The 19,492-nt window shown below is 32.7% G+C and overlaps 1 protein-coding gene across 2 annotated transcripts; it reads right to left on the minus strand.

Annotated features, from left to right (window-relative positions):
* Positions 1-5,205: 5,205 nt before the first annotated feature.
* On the minus strand, positions 5,206-17,791 carry LOC145316411 (uncharacterized). Of its 2 annotated transcripts, XR_013878476.1 has the most exons (7): positions 17,661-17,791; positions 16,791-16,879; positions 15,684-16,531; positions 8,927-9,374; positions 8,576-8,662; positions 6,468-7,279; positions 6,145-6,326 (listed from the first exon to the last, which is right to left on the minus strand). XR_013878476.1 is itself a non-coding variant. In XM_080156881.1 (6 exons), the coding sequence occupies exons 2-6, from the start codon at positions 16,872-16,874 to the stop codon at positions 7,169-7,171; spliced, it is 1,578 nt and encodes a 525-aa protein (XP_080013007.1). In that variant the 5' UTR covers positions 16,875-16,879; positions 17,661-17,791; the 3' UTR covers positions 5,206-7,168. The 2 variants fall into 2 exon arrangements, 1 of the variants encoding a protein (XP_080013007.1); XM_080156881.1 differs by having other exon boundaries at positions 5,206-7,279.
* Between the last annotated feature and the right edge of the window lie 1,701 nt (positions 17,792-19,492).

The following is a 19,492-nucleotide window of genomic DNA, read 5'->3' on the forward strand; positions in this document are numbered from 1 at the left end:
GGCTCACTTTAGGGTAAGTAAATTTAGCAAAGTCAAATCTTAAAGTCTTTGTAAAGAAAAATTTTATGCACTTTAAATGTTGTTGCATCCAGGAAACTATTCACATTTATACTAGTACGGCTTCGAAACCGATTAATATCCGCTGGATTAGAACCGGTTCTCAGCCATACTCAGCATCATATTACAGACAATTCCACGTATACTAAAATAAAAATCATAAAATTATTACAAGTTTTGTTAGCCAGGGCATTAAGCCCCAGGGTTCTAACATAACTGGTTTTGATCTTATAATTTATCATTTTAAAATCCGCGGAAGCTGTCTATAATACGATGCGATATATAACATTAATTTCATCTTTTAAAATTATATTTAACTCTGTAGATTTTGCAAAGCAAATACTTTTCCAATTCAATTTGAAATATTGATTTCTTTGTCATCTATCTATCAGGGATACAGGGAGGTGAAACATGAGATTTAAGCATTGCTTTTATATATAGAGAGAGGGGACAATGTGCTGTTTGTTACACAAGTCCCCAAAGTTTTATAGTAATGCTTTCTATTCTTATTCGTTGGATTATTAACTTTGGCGACTTTTATTGTTTTTTTGATTGGTTGGTTTATTAAATTGAGTGTCTAAATGTTTCAATCACTAATTGTAATCTAAAGAAGAAGTAATTTTGTGCATTATATTATTTTATTGGCCATTGTCTTATCCCTTTGGATCCATGAATTTTATAATATCATTTAGCACAAAGTTTTTGTGGCTTGGTGGGTTTAGAACCCCTAAAATTGAGAGACAAAGTGTTGCCTGAAAATGTATTAAAAGAATGTATCGCGGCATTTGCAGGACTTTGCAGGAATCTAGGGTACTGCAATGTTAAAGCCCAGACATTTAAAAGGATATGGCAATGACTGATAAATGGATTTATGTCCCTTATAATGACACACAAAATTACCGTTTCTGTAGATAACAATTAGTGTTTATAACGTTTGCACACTATTGAACCAACCAATCAAAATTCAAGTAAAGTCCACTTATTTGTTAGGCCTTGGAAAAAACCTTGTTATTAAGCTTTGAGGACTAGAGCAATAAGCATCCCAATGCAATGTCCCCTCCCTTCCTGGTTAAAAACTGAGGATATATCCCTCACTCCCTGCCAATCTATAAAATACAATATATCTAATTTGAAGCTGTCACAAAAATATAGATTTTCAATTTTGCCAGGACAAATAATTTAATATTTTTTCTTTCTTCACAGAGATTACTTATCTATGATAGTGTTTGGGTTTTGACACCTAAATGGATGTAGAATATACGTAGATATTATGACAGGGGGAAATGGTCGTCAATTTAGCTTGTTAACATGTAACTCATTTATTGGCTAGTTCGTTAGGAGGGGAAGGGATGGTGTAAAGAGGGTGGATTGAAGAAGGGGGGTTCGTTATTTAAGCCAGCTACAAGAGTACATGATAATCTGGTGTAAGATCCAAGTAATAATAAACCCATTTACTTATCTATGAAAGTAATAGGTTTTTGACACCAAGTTTTGCTTGATAGAAAAAAACGATGGATTTGAATGGTGATTCCTAAGACAAATAAAATTACATATGAATATTGAATTAGTAAAAAACCTTTATAGTTTTATTGCAAATAAGTAAGTACGTCCAAATTCAGTACCTTGCATCATCAACAATTTACGAGAAATAAACATTAATATTTTATTTTGATAGATTTTTTTTTCATAATTAATGATTGATGATTCATACTTCTACGATAATTTTGACAGACAGAAATGTCATATTCAAATTTATTTCAGGTTATTCTTTTCAAGATATTGTCATCCTTGTTTAAAACCAATCCTATCTATTTCCCAAGTTAAGGAAAGTTGTAAGATAAAAAAGTGGAAATAATTTACATTGACTCCTTTTCAAACTTAGTTTTAATCAGCGAGGTAGGAAACATTAAGTATTAAAGAATTTAGGGGACACATGGAGAAGGGACCGTGAAAATCAGCAAATAGCGTCGAAAATATTAAAACAGCAGGGTCGCTACATAAGAGCATAAAGCAAATTTCTAACAGACAAAAAAGCTCCCCACCCATAGGCCAAGTCAGTTCGTTCCAACATGTAAGCAAGGTTTGCTTAAAGGGGGTGGATGAGGGAGATCGTTATTTTAGCCAACTACAAGTTTCAATTTATTATTGTACATAATAATCTGGCGTAAGATCCAATTAATAAAAAATCTATACAATTTATCGCATATTGTACTAGCCCTGATTTCCTGGTTTAGAAAAAGATGTATAGTTTATCTGCATTACTTTATAAATCTAGTTTAAAATTCTGATATCCTAAATCTTAAATACATTCACATTATTCTTTATAATTATCTTCGTCTGTCGGGCTGTTTAGACTAATCTCTGTCAAGCTACAAATAAGAGAATGGATATATTATTACTTGGATCTTACACTAGATTTTCATGTTATCTATTAAAGTGAAACTTGCAGCTGGCTAAAATAACGATTCCCCTTTCCACCTACTTTACCTCATCCCCTCCCCTTTTCTGGATAAGCGAACTGACCAATCAACGAGTTTCGTGTTAGCAAGCTTAACTGACATTCATTCATAAAAGTGTCAGCACTTTTAAAATTAAATAGTTTTAGAAAATATTGTGTACATCAAACAAAAAAGTATTCTAATATACAGGATGGGAAAATGGACGATCGACATACGCACATTTTAAGAGTAAATTATAGAGATGCTTCAATTACAGTGTGCCTAATAATCTTAGGACTCAATATTCCATAATAGGATATTTTATCACTATATGAATTTTTACAAAATCTAAAAAATAATTTTATTTGAAAAAGCAGACTTTCTGGTTATGACAAATTTCCCCCTGTCAATATATCCACGTATATCCATTTACCTTATTAAAAAGTCAACTGCTTTGGTTAAGTCAAAGAAACAATAATATTAACAAGGATGACATTATCCTTAAAAATGAAGCTGAATAAATCAGCAATTGAACAAACGAACATACAGAGTAATTTTTAATATTTATGAATGTTAATATTATTTAGGATTATTACAATTAAGAAAGTTGATGAACTTTTCAGAAAAATGTAAATTACCTTAAGAAAAGTCAAACTCATTTAAAAGATTGTTTCATAAAGGAATTTATTGACGAAAAGTTTAAAAGTGACGTACTAACTCTATTCAATATATTCAATATATATAGAGTCGCCACGCTTTCATTTTTTTGTTTAACTCTTTTAATTCAATCAAGAACTATAGACAAATATTTAATTTTGAAAAGCTTTTCTTTAATAATTATAAATAAATTGTTAAATAAACTAAAAAAGAAAAATTCGAAAATAAAACCTATTACAATTACTTTTGCAATTCAGCTATTATAATCATAATATAAATTTCAGGAAATTTAAGTGATAAGGCCTATAAATTGATGTACATCCCCGATGATTATACACAAAATCACCCCTTCTGTAGATTTCAAAGAAAGGTTAAAACGTTTGGACACTCAATTCAATGAACCAAGAAATTGAAATTTTAAAAAAGTCCTCAAAGTTGTAGAGCCAATGTTATTATAAAACTTTGGGGACCAGTGTAATAAACAGCCCTATGTCTACACCTTCCCTGATTACTTTAACAAAATAAATCATGCCATTATTATAATATTTGATTAATATTAAGTTACCATTCTAACTAGGTATATCATACAAAGTACATATTATTAGGCAGTTTATTTACTTCATTTAACCAATATTTATACATTTTAACTTATTAATTTTATTAATGTCATAAATATATGATTTTCGTCTTTTTTGTCACTCAAATCGAAAAAATTATGATATATTTTACCGCTTAAAATTAATTTATTGTATAAAAATAGTGTTTTATTAATATTGATAAAAAATTGTGAAATGGTTTGACAAGCTAAAGGGTTTTGAAGCAACTGACTGAAATCTCCCATGAAGGTATTAATATGCTTCCTAGAGGTGTGAAAGATGTTTATTCACAATACTATCAGCATTTGAATAAGCCAATATTTGTGCTGTTATGTAAATCCTTGTCAATGACGCGAGGATCCGCAAGTAAAGTGAGTGTGTGTTGAGGGGGCCTCGGAATAGAACAATTAATTTTGCGCAGTCCTTTGCTAGCAGTTCAACTCTCGGGTAAATGGTATTGGGGAGGTGGCTGGTACGGAGAGGGGACAATGGGCTGTTTATTACACTAGTCCCCAAAGTTTTATAATAACGTTTTCTTATTCGTTGGCTTAACAACTTTGAAGATTTTGATTGGTTGGCTAATTTAGTTCAAACGTTTCAACCACTAATTTTAATATACAGAAAGAGTAATTTTATGTATCATAATTGGGGATGTACATCAATTTATTGGCCATTGTCTTATCCATTTAGAACCCTGATATATACAACACTTCAGTTGGTTTAATAGACCCTGTTTTTCTCATAGTTACAGCATTTTAATGGCTTTGATAGCCATGCTATTTTTTATTAAAATAATTTTATGAACTATCTGGATTCTATATAAAGTTACTACTTGAAAGTGTCTAAATACCCAGGGTTAGGGACGTCCAAGCTTTATATTTAGAGGGGTTTTAAAGTTTTGAAAGGATTATCAAGGATAGTACTTTGATAAATTTTATGGGGTAACTTAGGAGGGCGGTAATCCCCCTTTACACCTACCCATGGACGTTTAAGAATAGGCTTATTACTAAAATCTCCACTTTTAGAATTTTATTAAAAATCCGACAAACCTAACACCGAAAGACAGCCATAGCAGGGTTTCGGATCCGCATTGATTTTTGGAGGATCTGGATCCTCCAAATTTGGTCAGTGCGGATCCGGATCCTTGGCAATAAAAATAAAATCACCAAACTTTTCAAAAAATATTTATTCTTTAATTCTAAGTCAAAAATACTTTTAATTTTCAAGTCTGACCCCTAAACCTTAAAGATTGGCTCTCATCAAGAGAATGTCTGAGATTTTATATAAATTTAGGTAGATTTTTCCATTTTTTCCGCATTTTTTTGAGTCCAAGGATCCGGATCCGGATCCTTGGACTCGAAAATATGCGGATCCTTGCGGATCCGGATCCGAAACCCTGGACATAAGAATAAAAATAGTTACAGAGTAGCTTTGCTATTAAAAAAATAATAAAACAATTCACTAAAATATATATATTTACAACAATAAGAAAGTAAGAATAAAGTATTCATTTTTAATTATTACTCTTAGATTATAATAATCAAATTATATTATTGAAATTATAATCTTTAAAAGATAATAATACACTGGTTTCCAATACAAATAAGTTAGATATTCACACCACCATGAGCATACAAACTTCATTTATATCATTTACATCATGTGAAAGTTTTTCAGCTATCAATCTTTCATAATTTGACTTTCATGGTTATGTCGTGAATAGATTCACATTTTTGTTGTAGGTAGTAGGTACATAATAATATCACAAATATAAAAAAATAAAAATAAAAACAATCTTTGTGCATGAATTTTGTTCTTTTTATTAGGCGTCACGCGTTTTTTTTAATGTTTTAATTAATTGAAATAAATGTAATTGCACCCTAACAAACTTTTTGAAAATAATAATTTATATTTCCATTATGGCTTTGAAGCCGATAATAACCGCTGGATTAGAACCGGCTCTCAGCCATTCCGAAAAATTATGTATAGCATCGTATTACAGACAATTTTCCATGAATATTAAAATAAAAATCATAAACTATTACCACAAACTGGTTTTTATCCTATAATTTTTCATTTAATATCCGCGGAAAGCAATCTTTAATACGATGCGATAAGTAACTATTATAGAGAATGAGTTTTTGAGCTGCATAGAAGTATAAAAAAATATTATATAAAGGGGGGTAGTGAGCAAAAGTAGTTATGTTGTCAAAATTCAAAACCATTAGGTACAATTTTTTTTGTCTTCCATCAGTTTGATATAAACTTACTTTGATTATAACGTTTTTTGCCTGTCCCCTTTAAATTGAATGTAGAGAAAAAATATATTTAAAGTTTTCCTTTATAACAACTTCTTATTAATTCTAATTTCTAAAATATTTTGCTTTGTATTTTGGTTTTAAATTATTTAGCTTAAAAGATTAGATTGTCTCACCGGAGAGGGAGTTTTTACATAAAAAAATATTAGGACTTACAAAAAATCAAGAAGTCCATTTTTGGCAGATGGTATAACATTAATTTCCAGTATGGCTTCGAAACCGATTGATATCCGCTGGATTAGAACCAGTTCTCAGCCATACTGAAAAATCATCGTATTACAGACAATTTTCCACGAATATATAAAAAAATCATAAAATTAAAACCAGTTTTGTTTTCCTGTAACTTGTCTAAAATCTTATAATTTTTCACTTTAATATCCGCGGACAGCTGTCTATAATACGATGCGATTAATAAATATTACAAAACTATTCAAAATCTACTTTTTTTACATAAAGAAAATAGATGATCTAATTATGAAGCACAAATTCTAAATGGGTTTTTAGATTAAATATCACATAATAAAAAAATAACTTGCTAAATCAAATATTATACATGCCCATTTTTATGCTTCTTAAGTATATGCGACCAATGAAAAAAATCTGCAATTTAATTTCTGAATGAATTGATTAATTAAAAACATTAAATGTCTCTATACTCGACTAGGGATACAATAAGTAAGTTAATGCAAGTGCGATAAAGTTTTAAAAAATAATTATAGAAAAGCTTCGCTTTTAAAAAGAATTTTCTGGGTGAAATTAATTGTCAAAAAGAAATAAGATTAATATCAATAGGTAAAAATCAGTATTTTAAAGTATTATAAGTGAGCAATCTTAATTTTGTGAGGTTGATTGGTTTGGTAACACTATTTTATCACTTTTTCATTAAGTAGTTTCTGCAACACAGGCATCAAAATATACATTTCTTTTTTCATAAAATTCACAATAGTTTGATAATTATATTATCATGAAAGAATTGTCCGTTCCATTTGAATTCTATTGTTATCTATAATGTCCTGTGAGGGGGGTAAAACTACATTTTTAAAAGCTCACAACATGTGAGTGAAAGAATATAATTTGTTGTTACCCAACTCAGGCTTCTACTTTATTCTGCGGCGTGAGAGACTGGGGCAAAGTTTATTGAGTTGATTGAATAGTTTGCTGTATATCTCTGTGGAATAAAAACTGATTTTCCAACGGGGCCGGAGACTCCAATCTAAAAAAAGAAATTCATTATAAAAATGAATATATGATATACGTAGATATAATGACAAGGAAATATTTGTCGTCAATTTGGGTTGCTATTTTGGCCCCCATTCAGTGGTCTGTTCGGTTATCCAGTAGTGGGGGAGGGGATGAGGTAAAAGGGGTGGATGAAGATCAATGTTATTTTAGTCAGCTGCGAGTTTGCCCTTATTAGAGTACATGAAAATCTAAAACATCTAAGTAATAATATATCTATTTACAAAATAAATTAAACATGCTCTTTCTCGTATCAAAAGAATAATGTTCACTGGTTAATGCTGCGCTACAAGTTGCCAAATTTTTTCTTGTTTATACATGGATATAAATGGATGGGGTGTGTAGCATATGTGCATAATAGATTTCCTGTAATTGAGAAAAATGGATATTTTTCATATAATGCTAATATTATTCAAGGACAAATATATCCATAATTAGTTATCTTTTATTGTATTGTCTGTAGCGAAGGATCTTGCTAAACGCTGAGCCGATATGGTTTTCTTTTAGGATATGTTAGGTCCAGGGAAGGTTTATAACTATTTTTGGGAGAGTATGTCCACCCACACTGTCAAGGATTTTTTTTACTTTTAGAACTTTGAAAACTGGGAGGAGGGGGTAGACCCCCCCCCCCCCCCCACCTTCAGTGTGGCCACAGTGGCTTTTCGGCCTATAGTAAAATATTAAAGTAGTTAATACAGCTTTAATCTTATAGTCTAACCTAAACTTAACTTCTCAAATATTTTTTTTCCCTTCGTGGAAATCTCTTTTTTTTCAAAGTATGTAAATTCTTGTAATACCATTCGTAAATAGTCCCATAAAAGTATAATCTTAGGGGATAAGATAAATTGATGAACAAATCCTCTTCTGTGGATTAAAATTGTTAGTTGAAAAGTTTGAACACTGCTAGCTTGAACTAACCAATAAAGATTTATTAAAAGTACTTAGTTTTAAAGACAACAAATAAGAGAGCGGTTTATAAAACTTTGGGTACCAGTATAATTTACAGTCTAATCTCTCCTCACACCTTACCAGGAAGGAGGGGGACAATGTAAATTACACTAGTCCCCAATGTTTAATAATACCGTTTTATTAACAGATGGCTTAACAACTTTGGAGCTTTTAATGAATTTTAATCGGTTGATTCATTAAGTTGAGTGTCAACCAGTAATTGTAATCTACAAAAAAGGGAATTTTATGTATCATCATTGGTGATGTACATCAATTAATTTGCTATTGTTTTATCCCTCTAGATCCCTGATTTGAAACTCACCTTAGGTCCGGACACCGTGTTAACTTGGGGAGGTGACGTGTTTCGTCTGTGAATTATCATCATGTCATCGTAAATACCTCCAACAGACTAAAAAAAAACATTGTAACTTTTTATCCTTGCATTTTTTCTTCTTCTCAATTTTGCGATTTTAGTTTTGGAAAACTTACACCGTAAAATTTGTTGAAATCTTAAAATTAACTTCAACTAAGATGAATCTTTCATAAAACGATCCTTTTGTAAATTAGTTTTTATCTATTTATGATTTAAAATGTGTTTGTATACTAATCAGGCGGACGTTCGGAAATGTCCTTGAAGAGTAGCCGCGCTCCTAAAATCAAATGACAAATTTACCTGTAAATTGAGCTCAGGCATAGAATTATCCGGTACAGTCGGGAATCCCTCCATGTCAATAAAATCATTTTCAGCGGACGCATAACCCTGGCTGCCCTGTGAGGAGACACTGGCGGGGGTCCTCGGATCCTCCTCATCCTCGCTGTCCAGGGAGGCCGTGTTGGCGTTGTAGTCCTTCACCATCTCGCCGCGCTCCAGCGCCTCCAGGGTGTTGGGGAAGTACATGGCCTTCTTGATGGCCATCGGGTCCTTGCGCGACCACTTCTTCACCTCCTCGTCCATCTTGGTGATCTTCTCCTTGTTCATGGCCCACAGACAACCCTTCCTCTGGTTGGCGCCGTTGCTCGCGGGTTTCTCGATCTTTTCAAAGCATTTGTTCAGGGATAAATTGTGGCGGACAGAGTTTTTCCAGCCGTTGGGAGCAGTCTTGAAGTAAGGAAAGTGTTCACTGAAATAAGAAAAATAATAAGTTTTGAATTTAAAAATTAATGAAGAATATACGTGTAATTATGACAGTGGAATAATTCAAATTGCTAACAAGGAACTCTTTTATTGGTCAGTTAATTTATCCAGTAGGAGAGGAGGGAATAGGGTAACGGAAGTGGAAATCGTTTTTTAGCCCGCTGCAAGTTTTGCCATATTAGAGAATATGAAAATATACTGTAAGATCTAAGTAATAATATATCCATTGATGTGAATTATGCTTATAAAATTTCAAAACACCTTTAAAAATCACGAAACCTCTTACCAATCTTCTAATGTTCGATTTTTATATCTACTTGGAACTTTGCTATTAGTGAGAAGCTTCCATGAAAACAAAATCTGTCAAAAAGGACAAAAATAAATCCCATTTTAAATGAATGTTGTTATCTATTATTTTTATTTTATAAATGTAAACCAAGGTTATTGTAAAATGAATATGAGGGTCAGCTAATAAAATAATATCTAGATCATCTATAAAAATTCTATCTGTACTTAAACAGTATACCGAAATGGCTACCTTGAACTGTAGATCATCCTTTAATGAGACCAGGGAAGGTTTTAAACTGTTTTAGGTAATACAGTCAAGTACCCCTAAAGATATCAAGGGGTGTAGCCGTTGGGGTAAAGGGAGTAAAGGGATGTGATCGTTATTTTAGACAACTGCACGTTTCTCTTTAATAGAGAACATTAAAAGCTGGTGTAATATCCAAGTAATAATATATCTATTGGCACTGAGTGCTATACTGGCTGACATTACATTAGGATAATAAATGTACTTGTCAATCAAATTATTTCAACTGCATTTCATTGTTCAATGAGTAGTTAGGTGTGTGTGTGTATGTGAGTGGTGTGTATGTGTGTTAGCAATATGGATGGAATCTATAATATAAAGTAGCTTGATGTCTGTACGTCCGTCTGCCCGCCCCTTAAAATCTCGGTAACCACTGAACTGATTGGATTCTACTCTTCAGCGAATATATAATATACTGGACCTGTGGTGGTTTTAGGTACCTATTTTTTGCCCCAAGAACTCATATATGGCGAACAACACACGAGTAATTTGACAGTAAGAAAAATTCTATATGGAAGGGTTGAATTCCCTTTACCTCTTAGGGCGAAGTCCCTAAAGGCTAGGGGCGAAGCCGATAGTGTGCTAAAAAGCAGCATAAATAAATTCAAAATCCTAAATATCAAAATTTGACAAAATAAATATCTCTCTAAGATAAGTACTAAGACTAACATAATTGAGTGAGGTTTCAAAAAACGTTGCGATATAAAAAAAAAATGTCTTTTTATTTGACTGTCTTACGACTGGATTGGTTTAATGCTTTTCATAAAGGTAAGGAACTCTTTGGAATTACAAGTCAACTCATATAAGAAAAACCCCGTTCCAAAACTTGAAATTGGGACGAAGTAGCATAAGTATGAAAAAAAAATTTATTTTAAATAACTTAGGTATCTTATTACTGTCATAAACTTTTCAACCCGTCAAATTAAGAATTAGTTGACGAAAACCAACCCACCCCCCCCCCAAAAAAAAAAATTCAACCGTAGTATAAAAATTTCAATTTTTTCAAACTTAAATTGAAATGGAAGATCGACTCCTCTAACTCTTTTCTCAAGTGCCCCTATTAAGGCCACTAGGGGCATACCCGCTAGTTTAAATTATAGAAGTACAACACATCATAACTCATTTTTTAAGATTTTCTTAATTTCATTTCAAGCATAAAACTCTTTCAATTCTTTACATTTGAATTAAATAAACCTAAATAAATCGTAATAAAATAGCCAAAATTCCTATCCATTTAAAAAAGAACTTTAATACCAAGACGGTTATTTGTCAGTTGAATTTTTTGGGAGATTTAATAAATTCCTTTGGGCACGAGCTAAAACGCTCACAATTATAGGTTGAAAAAAAAACATATTTTTTTTGTACATAAGATCATACAGCGATAATTTATTGAAATATAAAGGAGGTTTTAATGAAAATAAATCACATTTGAAGTATTTTATCAGGTTATCAGTGCAAAATTAATTTTTAAAACTTTATGAAATGAATATAATCTAAATCATAATGATATTGGCCATATAACATTAAAGCAAAAGTAGAATGGGTTTAAATAATTTGTTTTTTACTTCATACCTATTAACTTTTTATGTTTAATTTTTAAAGTTTTCTTACTTTTAATATTTCCTTTCCTATAAAATTATCTTCTTGAAAGAAATGAAATTTGCTTCCCGCCAAATATTTGTGAGCTACAAAATGACGGTTAGAACTATAGAAGTATGAGGAGGGAAATTCCTTTGTGTCAAAGAGGAAGGGGGAAAATATGTGGGGAAGGAATTTGGGGGTGACTTTCCGGCAGTAATTTAAAGGGAAGGAAGATAAGAATTTCGATTCAAAATAGGTTAGGAATAGACGTATTACCCTAGGTGACCAATAATCAACTTTTCAACTTAAAAAGTAATTTCTAGCCGTTGAAGACTATTAATTTAAATTTAACCCTTTATGATTCAACCAGCGGTTGCCCCCTTAGCCTCTTGTGGATTTGTATTTGAAATGGTAGATAAGAGAAGTAATATAGCCTAAAACCATCCTAAGACTAAAATTGATAAATAATATTTGATGTAAGTACAAAAAGCAATACTTAATCCTAAGAAACTTTTAATTACTGGCTTATTTATGGGTTAAATTAAAAATAACTGCTCTTTGTATATAAAAGTGTCCACTATCTAAATTTTTATGTTGTCATAGTTCAATTACGGGATAGGGGATCTAGACTTCCTATATCTATTGGTTAGGGCTCATGGGAAAAATTATTAAGGGTGAAAAGGGGAGGGCTGGAGTGAGGGGGGCCAAAAATGAATCAAAGAAAAAGAGAGAAAAGGGTGGTACTATCTTTCGTGGATATAACGGCAGTAATGAGGGCAGGGTGGGGGGAGGGGTTGGACATTTAAACGGCTCTTCAGAAAAGACGGTTAGGAGTTGGAAACCGGTTACTGACATGAAAAAATGAGAAAAGGGAAATATGGTAAGGAGAGAGGGCAATTTAAAGGGTCTAGAATAGGAGATTTAAATCCCCCAGTGCAGGTGATCTAAAAATTTTAAAAACCACTGAAAATGACACTTGGAATATAAAAAGGGAATTTTATAATTGTAAATGTTGCTATGCACTAATACGTACTAGGGAAACTATATCCTATTGAGTTAAGTTTAAGTAGTCCTTTAAGATCTCGATAACTACCAAAATAATTCAGTTCTACATTTACGAGAAGACTCTAATGGGTATCGGGATTGTATTTATTATGGTATTTTCTTGACCCTTTTCATTTATATAATAGGGGAGCAGCCACTAGTATTTAAAATATACAATGCACCCACAAAAGAGGTTAGGACTCGTTAAAAGTCCATTAGAAGAGCGAAGTGGATATTTGATTAAATTAAGGGAAAGGTTAGGTCCTTTTAATATATGGAGAAATCCCGTCTGGATTCAATCCCATTTTAAATTAGTATAAAACATCGAGCATATAGATTCATGACTATTAAAGTAACTTTGTGTAATTTTTTAAAGGAATAGCCCAAATTTATTTAAGATGAGTGAATTTCAATTTCAAATATTAACTGAAAAGCCCTCCCTTGGTCAATATTTATGAAACTTTTCTTATTTAAACATATCTAAATATCATTTTTATTAAGGGTGAAATGAAAACCATTATCTATATTTATTTTCTGCAGACAATCTTTGTAAGACAAAGAATTTAGAACCGGTTAAATTCTGGTGGAAAAAAGAGATTAAATATTCTGGGCCATAAAGAAGGTTTTCTCAGCCCAAATAAATTAAAAATTAGCAAGACAAAAGTTAAGAATTAATATTATTAAATGAACTTCACACCAGATAACTGCCTTGAAATTTTTACAAATTTACACAGATGATTCTTTCATACACACACACACTCACACATGCTTCAATAACAGTTAGATACATAAGTTAATCCATGTGTTTTGGTAGGGTTTAGCAACAAAAATTTGATTAATATTTAATAACTAGGCATGTGTTTCAGAAAGCTATTAAAACTCGGGGGTAAGACAATGGCCGTAAATTGATGTTTATCCCAAATTATGATACACAAAACTAATTCTTCTGTAGATTAATCAAAATTTAACAAAATTTTAGGCCAACAATTAAGAAAATGATATAAGACTTTGGGGACTAATAAACTGCAGAATGTCCCCTCCCACCTTGATGAAAACTAGATTCTTAATTAGAAGCATTTGATTTGATTTTTGTAGAGAAACATTTAATGCTAAATATATTCTTTATGATCCGATTGGGAGATTTCCATTGCATAAAAAGTAAGATATATTTCATTAAAATAGCTCTCCCAACACAAAGTAATCCATTTCTGTAAGTAACCAAATAAGTTTTAACCAATCTCCCTGATAATTTTTCCCTTTATTATAATAATAAAATATTAACCTACTAGGACATCTTTATTATGTTGATTATTAATTGCATTTGAGGTTTTATATTTTCTTCCTATTATCTTTTTAGACAATTAAACATTAGGACTTGGGGCTAGGATAAATGTTTAATATTGATTAAGGACAATTTATATGTTAGTTTTTATCTTGGTTGGCTACGCCTCTATCCCTTACCATAATGGATGTAGATTGTAGAATATACAACATGGATATTATGACAGAGGAAATATTCAAAATTGTAGTCAATTTAGGTTGCTATTTCCCATATCAATTATTGGTCAGCTTTTTAAACCAGGAGGATGGGGGTGGGGTGGATCGTTATTTTAGAACGCTCCAAGATTCACTTTAGTATACATGGTATCTGGTGTATGATCCAAGTAATAAAAATTAATTTTTCCCATGGTTTATTCCAATAAAGATTTATCCCCTGGAAATAGCCTAGAACCTGCTAAATTGCCTGATAAAAAATTGCTAATACCAAATGAATTAAATTAATCATTATCAAAAAATGATAAATCAATGTCAAAAATAAATCAACACACACACACTACACACCACTGACAAAATCAAAATTCAATTATTTAGACATAATTAAGGTCAATTCGATAAAAATTACAATTGGGATGAGATTAAATTCTATATTTTGTCTGGAGTATATGGGAGGGGGAAGGTGGAGATGCAATAGCAACTCAGGCACCGTGAAATTTAAAAATTGAATGGTAATTGATACCAGATGATGATGAGTGACCTATGATTGGAATGCATCAAATAATTACATAGGTCATATTCTAATCTGGCACTAAATGATAAAATTATGACAATTAACAATTACGACAAAGGTTGAAATTGTAAATCAATAGTTTCTATATAACTATTATAAATCAATAACCACACACACACACCTATATTCTATAATTAAGGTTAAAGAGTAAAAAGTAGGGGAAATTATTTTACAGTATGGCTTCGAAACCCTTAATATCCGCTGGATTAGAGCCGGTTCACAATCATACTGAAAAATCATGTATAGCATCGCTATACAGACAACTTTTTCACGAACCTTCGGCCCCTCGGGGCTAACAATACTGGTACCTAATAATTTTATAATCTTTTATTTCAATATCCGCGGAAAGATGTCTACAATATGATGCGAAAAATAACTAATGCACCATCAAGTTATTATATCAAAATAAAAAAATTTAAGGGGAAACTTTGAATTAGAAAAATATTATAATAAAATTTCTCCCTCAACAACTGTGACGATACGATATCAATATTTTTTTTGCAAATTTTTTTGCTTGTATGATCCATGAACACACACACACACACACACTCACACATATATATATCATATTAACATTTCTACAACATACGTATATTTGTTCTCATATGATGTGTGTTTGTGTGTGTATGTGTAGGCGTGCGGTAGATTGTGTGTGTGTGTGTGTGTGGTTTACTGCGGAATGTGGATGTGTGTGTGTATACGATCAATGTCAAGGGTGAAATTGGTCACATTTAACATGGTATTAACACAATAATATTGACTTGTTCTCTGCAAGCACTTAGTTACACAGCAATGAAACCCACCTCTACACTAGCTGCTACCACCAAGATGGCTTTGCCAATTGTCAACAATATGAATGTGAAATATTTGTTGCGGTGACTTGTTTTAACCTTAACTACACTCCTACTGTTGCTTTTCAACAACAGATATATTTTTTTATTATTAGTATGGAGGATTTTTAGGAATAAGAATATTTTTTTAAAGACAAAATTAAGATAATTTATGCTTACCACATGAATTTGTATATTTCTGAAACTGACATGGAGCCCGTTCTGGAGTTCTTAAGGGCCAAAGCGATGAGACAACTGTATGAATATGCTGGCTTGGGAAAGCCTGAATCTTTGGGATGCATGCCACTGCCCGTCACCACCTTCTTTCTCATCATGCTGTTGGGTGTTAGGGGTGCACCTGAGAGGTGGTGGGCACCCCCGCTAGGACTGGGCACTTGCTGCATGGGTGAACTCACTGGGGGCAGAATTTTTAATGTTTTCTGTTGGTGGTTGGGATGGGTGGTGAACTGGTATAGTTGGTGGTGTTGTTGTTGCTGCTGTTGTTGGGCCACAACTCCAGCTTGACTTGGATATGTATGGGGTGATATGGGTGATGGTGAGGGGGACTGTAAATTCAAGTGGGTTGGGTTATTTGAATAGCCCGTATTAACTGTAAGAGTATGTTGTTGTTGTTGATTACCCATGGGAGGTACGGGTGATGGTGTGTGGGAGGGGGGATTATGTTGTTGTTGCTGTTGATGGTGGTAGATGTGCTGGGCTGGCATCACACTTGCAGGATTCACCATAACATTGCCGCTCAGACTGTCATCAAAATATGTGCTGTGCAGAGCCACCATATCCTGTTGGCCCCCGTTCATGTTCATAGAATTGCCACTGTGGTTGTTCCAGGTGTTATGCGGATGATTTAACACCTCGTCCACCTCGTGGAACCGAGAATCAAACTTAAAAGGTGTCTCCAGGTGGTCGAGGTTGCCCAACAGCTCCAGGGAATCAATCCCGCTGAAGCTAAGCTGGCTGGACGTCATGACATCGTCAAACTCTGCCTTGATGTCTGTGTCTATCATCTCCTGAAAATAATAGCACGCATTAGCCAAGAAAAAATAAGATATACAAAATATTTTCTTTATTTCTGATATATACAAAGTAGAACAATGTCTATCAGTCTGAAGCTTTAAACCACGGTAACCGCTAGCCAATTGGAATCTACTTTACAGGGAAATATAACTACTGGGCCTGCGGTAGGTTTAAGCTATTTTTAGAGATTCTACTCACATTGATTATCCTTGGATATCAAGATGATTTGAAATGAATAAAATGAAGGCATACCTGTAAAGAAAGACCGTTCATGTGTGGATCATGAACTCCATGTAAATGGTTCATGTCGGGCTTTAGGCCGTACATCGAAGACATAGCACCTACAAAAAACAAATATAAAAATAGTGTAAATAATATTTTTGTTTTTGGAAGCTCCCCTAACCCATTATATAAACCAGTTTACGGGCCGGGTGTAAAGCTTAATTCGCATACAAATGTGTTTTAAAATCCAATATCATACCTAATCTGTTTAAGAATTTTAAAATTTTAACAAAAAACTACGCCAGATTACTTTCCCTGCTTCATACCATTCTAATAATTCTACATTTAATATCCGCGGAAAGCTGACTATAACACGATGCGATAATAGTGTACTTTCAGGGAATGCAATGATTTTCTTAGTTTATTACACAAGAAATTCTAGGGGCTTCAAGAAGTGAGAGTAGCCCATAATATTTTATTTAGCACTTATACAGCCCCCCCCCCCCCTAAAAAACCGGTGATTTCTTAGGAAAAGTGACAAAATCCATAAAACAAAGCTCATCAAATCTGACGAACAAACAGTAAGTTACAAGAATATTATTTAGGTATAAATATACATTATTGTGCTACGCGCGCTTTGATCATTGTGTCTAATTGTCCTAGGTATCAGCATGACAAACATCAAGATCACAAGATTAGCAGGTCTAATATATCATCATGTTCAAACTGGACTTAAAGATTATTGTTAGAATTTTAGTGTACCTCATTGTTGCAAGAATCATGAAAAGTTAGAAACCGATTGGACAATTCGAACAAGTCCAAATTAACATATCTATCCGTTAAACGTTAAACGTAAAACACTAAAACGAGATAAAGTTAAAATAAATTATTAAAAGTTACCTATAGATAACCCTCCCAGGGCTGAGAAATTTATATTTTGGCCACAGGCTGCCAGGGTTTAGATTTTTTGGTTCTCAGCAATGTGCTAAACTTTTTGTATTTTTTCTTGGTGAAAGTCTCTCCCAGAAACTATTTAATTTTGTATGTATTTTTTGTCTGAAGCTAAAGTTCTCGGAAATGCTGGACGTTGGTCCGAATGGGTTGTACTTTTTAGGGATGCTTTATAAATGTCTTGATATGGTTTTAGGCTATTTTCCTGTTATATCCGGATAGAGGCTAGAGGCGAAGCAACTAGTTCTCATAATAAAGTAAACAGGATTTGTAAGTATGTGTACCGAAGGATCTCGCTAACCGCAGAACCAATATGGTTCTCCTTCACAATTTAGTAAGCTTTATGTAAGTCATGGCAAGGTTTATAACTATTTAGGGGGAAGGGTACCACCACCCTCCCAAGATAAATCGCCCTTTAATAAAACTAATATTACGGAACGAACGGTCTAGCCGTCTACGAGATCTTAGCCGACAGTCAGACATCCTGTTATTTAAGTATCGCTAGAAATTCAAAACCAAAACAAGAAAATTTTCGTCCTTTCCTCCTCGAAGATCTCGTGAACGGCATTAATAACATAGTTCCCGTATTCAGAAGCTTATTATCTGTTGTTGGCATGTTTAATGCTATTTTATGATAAATTAAAACCTTTCATCCATAAATAAAAACAGAGCCATTTTTTCAAAATTAAAGATTTTTATCATCAAAAAACATACATTCCTTTCGATTTTTAATAAATTTTGTTTATTCCACTATTAAGCATTATAATATATAACACTAGCACTGACACTTCATAAAAAATTGTTAAAATTGCTTAAAATAATTCACTATTTCAGCGCACCCAAGGAAAAGATTTCATCCGACTGAAAATTTAAAATTCGTTACTTTAAATCCCCTAGCCCCTTTCCCCTCTCTCCATTCGCTGTGACCCCATCCCTTCATACCTCATCCCTACCCCCTTTACCACTCTCCCTCCTTCCTCCCACCTCTCATTTTGAGGTCATTCCTTCCCTCCACACCCCTTCCTATACTGTGCCATTAGATTTATTATTCTAGATTGTCAACACGACAAACACAGCCGTCCAAATTTAAAAGGAATATCTAGCAGACGTAGACTTTTGTTTTTATTTGGTAACATATTACTTATCTAATCATACAAAGGACTAAATTTTTTAGTATAAAATTTCCAAAAAGCAAACTTTATCCCGAGAAATTCACTATTTTTAGCTGACTTAATATAAGAATTATATGAAAAATTAATAGCCATATTATACTGAAATATGTTCACCTTATAACCAATTGTATAGTCGGATTTTTCATGCTTTATGTTCATGTTCGTCAAATAAGGAATTGAGGATCTAAGCTTCTAGTATTAATTGTGTAGAGAATATGTTCCCCTTCCCCTCTGTGATCCCCCTCTTAAGTGAAATTTCTCCCTTCTCCCTCCCCCCTTCACCCTGTCATAGTCACCTTCTGGTACCAAAGAATTTGAATTATTGATCTCTCATTGGTTGAATTGATCATGTGACTAAACTCTTACTCAACTCTCATTGGTTGCGCGTAAAAAATTTATTTAATAAAAATTAGTTTATTGTAAATGAAACTTAAATTTAATGGTAATATTTTCTTACTTTTTAGTATGTATTTTTAATATGATATAAATTATAAATATTAAAAATAAGACTTTTTTATAACACTGAGCTCTTATTGGTTGAAATTTTCCTCAGACTAGGGATTTAAATTTCCCTCCCTCCCGTCCCAGGCTACACCAGTATTTCTGAGA

Source organism: Acartia tonsa, chromosome 4 (genome assembly GCF_053477335.1).
Source record: "Acartia tonsa isolate MP-2025a chromosome 4, ASM5347733v1, whole genome shotgun sequence".
NCBI lineage: Eukaryota > Metazoa > Arthropoda > Copepoda > Calanoida > Acartiidae > Acartia > Acartia tonsa.

What these genes read in the sequence shown, in the direction of transcription:
- LOC145316411 (XM_080156881.1), bottom strand. Translation starts at nt 16,874, where the DNA reads ATGTCTTCGATGTACGGCCTAAAGCCCGACATGAACCATTTACATGGA. An exon ending in TGCCTGAGCTCAATTTACAG is followed by an intron (nt 8,663 to 8,926) that starts GTAAATTTGTCA and finishes GTTTTTTTTTAG; the next exon opens with TCTGTTGGAGGTATTTACGA. An exon ending in ACACGGTGTCCGGACCTAAG is followed by an intron (nt 7,280 to 8,575) that starts GTGAGTTTCAAA and finishes TTCTTTTTTTAG; the next exon opens with ATTGGAGTCTCCGGCCCCGT.